We start from the raw sequence: 11,219 nt of genomic DNA on the forward strand, positions 1-11,219 counted from the left end.
TTTGAGTAGTAATTTGTTATGTTTTTTTTTTTTTTTTGTAGAAATCAAGAATGTTGACATGTAACCATCCACTTCCTCCGGATCGGTATAACGAAAGGGTGGAGGATCATTTGCGAATTACCGGGTTCTATCATGCATCTCAAATTGGGATAGTGCAGTGTCAAAAAGCATTGGTAAATGCTCTAATTGAACGTTGGCACCCAGAGACACATACGTTCCACCTTCCCATTGGTGAATGTGCTGTGACACTTGAAGATGTAGCTCTGATTCTTGGTCTTCCCACAGATGGTCTTCCAGTCACAGGGATGACAATGAGCAGTTTTGAAGCGTTGGAGGCCGAGTGCTTGATTCAATTTGGAGTTGCACCGCCTAAGTCGGATTGCAGAGGTAGTTGCATAAAACTTACCTGGCTGCGGAATCTAAAAGAAAATTTACAGTTGATTGATGATATCAGTATACAGAGGTATGTGAGGTGCCATATTATGTTGTTGATCGGGACGATCTTGTTTGGGGATAAGTCTGGGGCAGGAGTGCATTGGAAATTTCTACCCTTGCTACGTGATTTTGTTAGTATTGGTCAGTATAGTTGGGGAGCAGCGTGCCTAGCACATCTCTACAGGGCATTATGCCGGGCATCCCGTTTTAACTGCAAGGAAATAGATAGTCCACTAACACTTCTACTCTGTTGGGCTTGGATCAGGCTGCCATATCTATCGCCGCTACCTAGGGAACCTCGAGTTTTTCCGCTAGCAAACAGGTAATAATTTATTTCAATGTACCCGTATCTTGATATTTAAGATTCATTTAATGCTAGTTGAGGTAATTGACTATATCATATTAGGTGGCGGAACTGGGAGCGTGGTGACCGGCGATATAGATATCTGAAGTTAGGTCACTTTAGGAAGGCATTTGACGAACTTCAGGAAGGGCAGGTGTGTTTTAATTAAAGTATTTTTAGTTTTTGGTTTAGGGTCTGAGACATAATTATACAACATTGTTACTGTAATTGGCGTTCTGGACTGTGATCATGAGGTTCCTTTATTTTTTTCAGTTTGTTTGGGTTGCTTATGCTGTGGATCGCGTGGATCCAAACATCATTCCTCCTGAAATCTACATGCAGTCGGTTGTTTGGAGCGCTACAGTTCCGTTAGTATCATTTGAATGTATCGAGTGGCATGCTACCGATAGGTTTAGGCGACAGTTTGGTTTTGCTCAGGGACAACCTAGTCAGGAGCGGGATCTAGAGAAGGCGCATGGAGAAACCCTGAAGGGTCCCAAGAATCTTAATTGGGCCACGGAACCGACTCATTCAAATTGGGTGATGCATTGGTCAAACAGGTATAACTACGTTCTATCTGAGCTTCCCATGCCTTCACATCATCTACTAGATAGTTACATGCATTGGTACCGTTCAAAATATGGGGACCACTTGAACTTGTCAAATCTTGTGGGTCAAGATAATGATGAAGGTGATCAGGATATGGATGAAGGTGATCAGGATTTGGATGAGGATAATCAGGATACCGATGAGGGTAGTCAGGATATGGATCATGACAATGAAGGACAAGACCCACATTCGCCGCATATATTACCTCCAAACCCGATTCCAGAAGAACAACCTCAGTCCTCAAGCCAGTATGTACCTCAGCCACATTTCCCCCCATCATTCCCAATAAGTCAACAATATTGGGGAACCTCACAGTTTGAAACAGGAGAAGGAGGTTCTTTTAGCCAGTTGCTAGGGTTGATGTCTGCAGATGCTGGACCATCACAATATGGACATCAGCCTGAGTTCATGGCAGGTAGGTATTCATTGGATGCGAGGTATCCGGGCCATACCTCATCGGTTGCTTCTGGAGGGTTTGTGTCGGTTGACTCTAGTAGGAGTGACGGTGGACGCGGAGCTTTTTTTAGTCAGAACCCTAACCGTGTTTCAATAGGACTCATTGAGGAAAATGCTAACACACTCGGACAAGAGACAGGTCAGTATCAAGTAGATGACCCGGATGCCGAGGAGGACCATGAGGATGATGAAATAGAGGAGTTCGATGAGGATGAGGAATCTCGTAATGATGGTATTATGTTTTGTATTTTACTTTACATGTTCGATTGCTTATTTATTTTTTGTTCTTAACTGGCATCTCTGTTTGACTTTTATTTATTGATATGTGGTATATGTCTTGCTTTGATTACCTGATGCACTACATTTAATTATTTTTTATAAATTTTATACAGGTCAGGCACGCACTCCGGATGAAACCTCCAAAGGGTACAATCTGAGGATTGACCACCACATCGCAGCGCTAGTCAATACACTCCATCTGTGTTCAAGAAGGCGGCGAAGAAATGCAAGAATTTTGTAAAGGATGTGAAGTGGGCCATGAGAAAGTAGTTGGGGTTTAAATTATTTATTTAAGTTGTAATCACCTGGACTGTGTTTATACTAATTTGTATCTATTGGACAATTTGAATTCGTGAGAAGGACTTTGGTAACATTTATATTGTATGTTTATAGTATTTAATCACGACGGACCCTATTCAGGTATTATTGATCTTGACTACGTATTAAGCTACAGGTGTTGTATATGTACTGAATGTGAAAATTGGTCCTGATTGGCAGGTTCTGTAAGAAAAACTGAATGAACCGAACCGGCCGGCTCAACCAGGAGACTTGTGAAAAGGACCGGCCGGTTCAATTGGATAAACAGGGGATCTGGACCGTCCAGTTCAATTAGAAAACCTCTGACCCGGACCGGCCGGTTCATTCAGTAAAAATTGAATGAACCGGACCGGCCGGTTCAACCAGGACACTTGTGAAAATGGCCGGCCGGTTCAATCATGATATGTTTTACCCGAACTGGCCGGATTCAATTGGATAAACAGCCGTACCGTCCGGTTCGATTAGAAAACCTCTGACCCGGTTCAAACATGATAGGTTTTACTTTGCAGATTATAATATATTGTTGTGATACGTATCCGTTTTATGTTTTAACACATACATCTGGCATACATTAAAATAAGAACAACTGAAGAACGTTACAACATAAAATGTCTTTTTGAAGTAAAAAACAGATTAAAAACGTTATACAATATTACACATGTCAGGTCAAGTTACCTCAAAAGGAGAACCCATGCCATACTAGTGACATTCTACACCTACCACAATGTGACCCTACTGAGCATCTCCGTCGACATTTGTACCAGTTGACCGACGGCATCTACTACGACTGTGTCCCTCGGCTCCACATAGCGTACATCGCCTAGGACGACGTAACATTCGCGTGTCCATCTCATTCAGGAAGCGCGTCATCCTCGGGCGCCCTTTCGAGACACGTCTCAGATACGGATTCGGTACGTAGCGAGGACCGTTGTATGCAGGCCATGTCGTCGGGTTACCTAGTGGCCTAAATCTTGCTCGGTACACCCGCCGAACTTGGTCCATCTTATACACATCATGCACATACAGCTTCCAATCCAGTCGCTGGTTGGCGCAACATGCGAACACATGTCTGCAGGGGATCCGGTCCACCTGGAACTCTCCACAGTCACATCGAAGACCACGTAGATCAACTGCAAACTCCAGTCCGCTTGGCATCTCACGCACCTCGAAGACCTCATTCTGCCGGTCAAAGCAACTGACTTGAATGTTTCCTGATGCAAGTTGATTTGCATGCAACTTCGAGGTCACGACTTCGGAGAACACATGGCCAGCATTAATCCGCGCTTCTGCCTCCGCTCTTTTTCTGGTGAAAAGCTCGTTCAGCCTGTAGAATGTTGCCTTGACAAGAGCAGTTATGGGAAGATTGCGTGCACCCTTCAACACTGAATTGATGCATTCCACTAGATTCGTTGTCATGTGACCCCATCGGTATCCACCATCAAACGCCAATGCGTACTATTCGCGAGGAATTCGGCCTAACCAGTTAGTGTACGCTTCCCCCCGTTCCCGTAATCGCTGGTAACGCACTTCGTACTCCCGCACCATCCTCGAATATCCTACAGAATAGCAACAAAAAAAAAATAGATGATTTATAGATGTCAAAAACAAATATTAATGTTTATTTCTGTTATTAAGTTACTTAAATTTAGTAAATGGTTACCTAAGTTGACGACCAATTTTTGGAGGTATGGTGCCTTGAATTTTCGCAGAAAATTTGACTCTATATGCCTGATGCAGAACATATGAAAAGCTCTAGGAGGTGACCAGGCTCCGTTACTCCGTTCCACAGCTGCATTGATGGATTCGTGTCGGTCGGATATTAGTCCCACACCATCCCGAGTGACAACATGTTGACGCAAGTTACTAAGGAAAAAGTGCCATGCATCAGAAGTCTCTCCCTCGACAATAGCAAACGCAATTGGGACGATATTGTTGTTGCCATCCTGTGAAACTGCGACTAGTAGACAACCCTTATACTTTCCATACAAGTGAGTCCCGTCCACCTGGACAAGTGGCTTACAATGTCTGAATGCCCTGATGCAGGGGTAATAACTCCAGAATACTCTATGCAGTACCCGAATATGACTGACCAAGTCATCGCCTTGATATGCAGGCATAGTCTCAAAATGGACAACAGCTGATGGCTCCTTATGACACATGGCCTCAAACCATATAGGCAACGCTTCGTACGATGCCTCCCAACCTCCAAATATTTTTTCTACTGCCCTTTGCTTAGCCAACCAAGCTTTCCGATAACTAACGGTATAGTTAAACTTCGACTGCACTTCTGCTATAACCGATTTTACCTTTAAGGAAGGGTCAGCCTCAACCAATGGCTTTATTGCTTCTGCAATTGTGATGGAGTCCAGCTTCGAATGATCCTGTGAAATGGTGGCTCTGGTACAAGTGTGAGTACCATTATACCTCCTTATAACCCAACAATACTTCCTGCTGATCAGACTAACCCTGATAAGCCAATCACACCCTGACCCATACTGTGTACACTTGGCATAAAATGTCAACGGCTCAGACTCATACACTCGGTAGTCTACGCTTCGTCGTATAGAATACTCTTTTATTGCCTTAATAACAGCTTCCCGGGAACTAAACTCCATCCCAACAGCAAATTCACCATCTGCGACAATAGGAACATCTGCCAGGACAACCAGCATGGGAAAAATTTCAATAAATACAAATATGTTTCAAAACCCTAATAAATCAATATTCACTGCATCAAGTATGATATAAAACCAACCCTAACATCATGTTACTGTGTAACTTTTATCACAAATACGGACATGAACGTCAGATGTCAAAAACCGGCCCAAACCGGCCGGTTCGACCATCAACCCTGATGAACCAAATACTAACCGGTCCGGTTTTCTAAGTCATTTCGACAAACACACGTTAACTTTCGTTTTCATAATGTAGAGAATTTTATTATTATTTTTTACCCAATACCTATAGTGTATAACATAAATAATAATAAAATAGTAACTTCTATGTTCTATATTAGTTTAAAATAACGTTATATGTTTTTCAATGTTAGTAAAACACATATTTTGACTTCTATTTTTTTAACTTCTTACTATTTTTTAATTTTTTTTTACATGGGATCTTATAAACCGGTTCAATGTCTAACACATACATGACATCAACGCATGCTAAAATAATTGTTAAGAAATACTAATTCATTCATAAATAATTCAATAACTAAATAAAAAAAACTATTATCTTTTATAACGTACCTGCAGTTAGGGGTGGCAAGCGGGGAAGCCCGCCCCTCCCCGCCCCGCCCCGCCAGAAGCCCGCCATTTGGCGGGCTGGCCCGCCCCGCCCCGCCTAGTGAGGCGGTCCCAGAATCCTAGCCCGCCCCGCCTAACGGCGGGCTAAGCCCGCCAAATATCCTCTTTTTTTTTTTTTACTTTTAACTATTAAATAATATATATAAAGATATAAAAAAATCTCTTTTGTTTTTTACTTTTAACTATTATAATTTCTAAAAGTATAAACAAATTATAATTTTTGTATTCACAAACATTAAAGTCTTTGTAATTATAAATATTGTTTCCAAAGCAAAATAAACATAATCCAAAACATAATTAACAATATTGTCTCTAAAACAAAACAAACATAATCTAAAACACCCAATTTTCATCTTCATTCTCTTGTAAGTTGGGTTGGGGAAGTTGGGTTTTGGTAAAAAAAATTATAAAAATACCCCTTGCTAAAAAAAGACTAAGCCCGGCGGGGAAGCCCGCCCCGCCCCGCCAAAGCCCGCCAAAACCAGCGGTTTAAGCGGTGCGGGTTAAGCGGGCTTTTGCTATTTGGCGGTCCCAATTTTCCAGCCCGACCCGCCTTTTTTGGCGGGTTACGCGGGCCGGCCCGGCGGGTTTAGGCCCGTTTGCCACCCCTACCTGCAGTCATATATTCCGGATACTCCGGAACATGCATGGCTTTCAAGTCCAGAACTCGCATGAATGAAGGCTCCGCAAACGGCATATCGTTTGCGAGTGCATCTGCCACCTCTGTCACATCTGGATCCATAGTTCCGTCACCATGAGCTTCAACTCCATCTGCACCAACACATTCGTAGTTGCTTTCGAACTCTTCTTCACTGTCACTATTATAATCTTCCCGTAGAATGTTTCGGTCAGTCTCAGATTGTTCAAACTCAACATACAACTCGATAAACGAGATCTGAGCCCGGTTTTCACTATACATTGAAAACATCTCCTGCATGCTCGCTTCGTCCGTCACATATCTTGTTTGAAATTGGACGAACCGACCAAATACCGGTAACGGATATCTATATAGAACACATGATATTTTTTTTGCCCTCTCAGAATCAATCTTCTCACAGATCAAACCTTTAAGTTCTTCAAACGAAATAATAAAAGGAATAACAACATCTAGTGGATTATCACAAATAAATTTTACTCCTTCAGACGTTTGTAATAAAATCTGACCAAAATAATACACCTTTAGTAGTACTCTGTCACTCATTTTTCCTACTCACAAAAAAAAAAATCATAACATTAGCTACTAACTTCTGTGACTTTGAACAACTATGGAAGAGATTGAGAAAGACGAAACAGAGGAAGCGGCGCTCAAGAAGGGGAAGAAGACGAGTAACCTAACACTGACTCATTGCACATTTTTATATAGACCCTTTACTCAACTCGGACCATTCGACTAGGTTAACTTCGTTCAAAAATATATTAAACCACCAAATCGGACCATGCGTTTTCATAAACCGGTTCTGACATCCCCACCCAAACCGGACGGTCCGACTCCATTCACCTTTAGCTACATGCAACTCGCACCGTCCGTGTTGCTCTTCCAACTCAACCTTATCGTAGGGTCCGTTTTCTGCAACCAAAAATTTTTTCCTCCCCACCCCAAATCGGACCGTCCGTTTTCGGGTTTAGGAAATTCACAACAAAGGACTCGAACGGTCCGAGTTCTTCTTCCAAAAGGTGCCAAAATTCTGCCCCACATACATGTCTAGCCCCCCTTGATTCCATATGGATGAAAAGCTCACATTCAGGCTCCATTTCCATAAAATTGAGCCTTCAATGGCAGTCACAAATTGTGTATCCGTTTTAGTGGAATGTAGTATTTAAAAAAATGAGTCTTGACGTAATATAACCATATTAATATTAATTTGTATTTTTTTTTCACTTGCTATTGATGAGTTCTCTTTATCGTTTTCTGAAATATTCATTCATTATTTTACATTTTATTTTATGAAACACTATATGGATACAGAACTCTTCAAAAGTTAAGTTGATAAAGCTGAGGAATTCTTTGATATTAAAACTGCATTAGTGTTGAACAAAGACTAACAAAAACCAACATATATCACATAATATAGTGTTTAGTAATTTTGCCCAATATTTACTATTTAGGCAGCATAAATATCAAATTATTTTTAACAAATAATTTATATGTATAAATTCTGATAAATATATATAAATATAAATTATATTAATTCATGTATATAAAATTTAATAAATATAAATACAAATTAAATATTTATGTGTGAAAAAATATAAATATAAACTATTAATAGCCAAATATTAATCCAAAATGATAACATTGCCTAATGCTTATAATAATATTCCATATCTTATGAAGCGTTCCTTATACAAGCTAACGTTTTCATATTTTTTCCGAAATGTATCAAAACCAAAAGGTAAGGCCATCAAAATGCATGGAAAGTGATGTTATCTTCGAAGTTGAGATCAAACTAACTCTGCTGCTTTTTGAAAATATGAACCCTAAACTGCAAAGGATGAATGTTGATGAGCTCAAAGACACAAACATCTCCAGGAAGCAATTCACTCTGATCTGCAAACAAGGACCATCCACCACCCAAGTACCGACAATTTGAAGAGTTGCTACCACGCCTCAGTTTGACTTTCCACGATTTCTCCCCAATTTTCAGCTCCACATCCTTCTCATCCTCATCAGTATACTCTTTCATGTTTGGCACAGCCTTCAACAACATTAATAATAATATATACTTTAACCTTTTGCAAGATAAAGATCATATACATAATATATAATATATATGTTTAGATACAAGACTATACCTGTATACTAAAATCAGCCACCAAATTAGTTACAATAAATACATTTTAAAAATAAATTAAAGATCATGTGTATTTACATAAATATATGATTTATAGTATTTTTGTTGGTTTAATCGTACCGCTTTGTAGTGTGAAAGATGGATATGGGTTATGAACATTGTGAAGAAAGGATTATCAGACACGAAGTTCATAGCTACTTCCTGTGCTCTTTCTTGCTTTGGCCAATTCAATGATGAACAACTTGATCTTCTTTCAGCAACCTTCTTCTTATCTGCTAATAATTAATTAAATAATAGAAATGGAAAATGAAATCCTATCTCTCTATATATATACATACCTTTCATTCTTTTATTACAAGGTTGAGGAACCAACACTAGCATGCTGCGTTTGTGTTTACAAGGCTTCAAAATCTCAATTGAGTCATCATCATCATCATCATTGTGCATGAGATCAAGTTTGATGTTCTTTTCATCATCACAAGCAGTAGTAGGAGTAGTGTTTAACCCCGGATAGAGTATTTCAGAGGCAGATTTGTCAAAGATGTGAACATCAAGTTGTGAATTTCCATGATAGGTGAAAAGAATCAAGTGGCCATCATCTAAGGAGTAGTTTTGAGTGAATTTGTTCCAACCCTTTTCGAACCAAACCTCATCATCATTTTTTCTAGTCCAATTCACTTCCCATTTGGTGCCATCTGGAGGCTTCAAAAACATTGGATTAAACAAACCACCTCCATATGTCCTTGTAAATTTACTTGATATTTTCTGTGTAATTAATCAAATTAAACTGAATTAAACATGCTCAAAATATAGAATATGTAAGGAAGATAAATAATGCTTATTACCAGACTCTGAAGATCAGTTTTCTTGAAGATAATAGCTGAGAAATGGACAGGGATTATAGCCTTGCCACGCCACTGAGAAGAAGAAGCCATGCAGATAGGTGGTGAGACTTTTCAGTGCCAAGAACACAAACTAGTAGTGAAAGTAATGGGTGTTAAGACTAGTATATCTATATCTAGTATTTATTTATGATGCTTAGTTACTGCTCAAGTGTCATGATTACACCTCCAAATGGTTGAATTCCCAAGGCCTATATAGCAGGGAAACTCAGTTACCGATGCTATTTAATGTCAATTTCCTTTTGCTTCTAAAGGAATGCAGCTAGCTAGCGCTGCCACTTCTTACAAGATTAATAACTCAAGGCTTATTTGTTAAAGTAGCTAATAGCTATATTGTGATTTAAGGACATATTTAAAAAGATAAATATTAAATTGTTATTAAAATTTATTGTTTTTATTATTGATTAATTATTAATATTTAAAATAATAAGATAAAATATGTTATTGAATTATTAGATTAAAAGAATTAATTTTGATAGTTAAAAAAATAATAAATTTAAATAGTTCTCTAACATTTTTTACTTAAAAATAGAGTTTATCAATTTGTGTTTTAAGGGAGATGCTAAAAAGAAAAATGCTAAAAGATTATCAAAATTTATTATTTTTGGATATTAATTAACCATCAATATTTAAGGTGTTTGTTACGGTATGATAAATTCATACGTACCAATACGTTTAAAATATGGACAAGTAGTAACAAGTTATGTGGAATTTATTTTTCACATCAGCATTTTATTTTTTATTTTTTAAATATGTATTATATCACCACTTTTACTAATACACCCTTTTAATTAAATAAAAATAAAAATAAAAATAATTTTTTTATTTAATTTTATAAAAAGTCTTAAATATCCTTATTTTATTTGATTAGACAAAAATACCCTTTTAAATTAATCAAACTTTAGAATTCAATTAATTTAAACAACAAAACAAAAACATAAAAAAAAACAAAAATCAATTGTTCTTCGTCTTCTCTAATTTCCCTAATCATTCATCCCCTAGCAAAGCAAAAGATATCCAAAAAATAAAAAATCAATCTGTTCATCTTCTCCTAATATCATTTGTGCCCCCCTCCTCTTTGAAGTACACCAAAACGGCAAAACCTTAGCAATAATTGACTGCATTGATCTCGATAACTAACCACCCACAAAATTTAAAGAACCTAAAAGAGAAAGAAGACTAAACCACTCAAGTGGGCAAACGCTGCGTCTTGAGTTAATTCTGGTTTGTTCCTAAGTATTGTAGTCAAAGACCATTACTGGTTGATCGGCCAAAAATTAAACGGAGTATTTTCATAAATATGGGCACATGTCTACAATACATATCTGCAATTTCTATTAAAGGTTCTCATTTTGTAGAATGAAATGAATTTTTAAATTTCCTTGCTTTTCCCTTAATTTTGCTTTTGATTCCAAAACCTTTTGGTGTATTATACAAAACAATGGTCTTGGTTCGAAATATGGTACTACTAAACAAAATTTTATGTGATTTTCTATGACAGCAAAAAAATTAAATAAGTAAATAACTTTTTCATTAAAATGCAAATGATGTAGAGTACATAGGAATACCTGTTTGAGTCTTGAAGCATGATTGCATCAGGTCCTTGTCTCTCATAACTACATGCATTGGACATAATGCTTTAACTGTGTCGTAAGTCTTTTTTTAATTTATTTTTTTTCTCCAGCAATGCAGTAAGCTTTATTACCGCTCTGTTTGATGAAGAGAACTAAGTAAGGATCAATAAGACATGAAGTGCTAAACAATCACAATTCACAACACA

General features: G+C 38.0%; 2 protein-coding genes across 2 annotated transcripts; both read right to left on the minus strand.

Annotated features, from left to right (window-relative positions):
* Window positions 1-3,172: 3,172 nt before the first annotated feature.
* On the minus strand, window positions 3,173-3,856 carry LOC114925986 (uncharacterized). Its single transcript, XM_029295822.1, has one exon. The coding sequence runs from the start codon at window positions 3,854-3,856 to the stop codon at window positions 3,173-3,175; it is 684 nt and encodes a 227-aa protein (XP_029151655.1).
* A 4,220-nt stretch (window positions 3,857-8,076) lies between these two features.
* On the minus strand, window positions 8,077-11,147 carry LOC112777411 (B3 domain-containing transcription factor VRN1-like). Its single transcript, XM_025821778.3, has 5 exons — window positions 11,008-11,147; window positions 9,383-9,454; window positions 8,876-9,302; window positions 8,658-8,809; window positions 8,077-8,441 (listed from the first exon to the last, which is right to left on the minus strand). Exons 3-5 carry the CDS (start codon window positions 9,249-9,251, stop codon window positions 8,193-8,195), a joined length of 777 nt encoding a protein of 258 aa, XP_025677563.3. The 5' UTR covers window positions 9,252-9,302; window positions 9,383-9,454; window positions 11,008-11,147; the 3' UTR covers window positions 8,077-8,192.
* Window positions 11,148-11,219: the final 72 nt, after the last annotated feature.

The sequence above is a fragment of the Arachis hypogaea genome, chromosome 19 (assembly GCF_003086295.3).
Source record: "Arachis hypogaea cultivar Tifrunner chromosome 19, arahy.Tifrunner.gnm2.J5K5, whole genome shotgun sequence".
Lineage (NCBI taxonomy): Eukaryota > Viridiplantae > Streptophyta > Magnoliopsida > Fabales > Fabaceae > Arachis > Arachis hypogaea.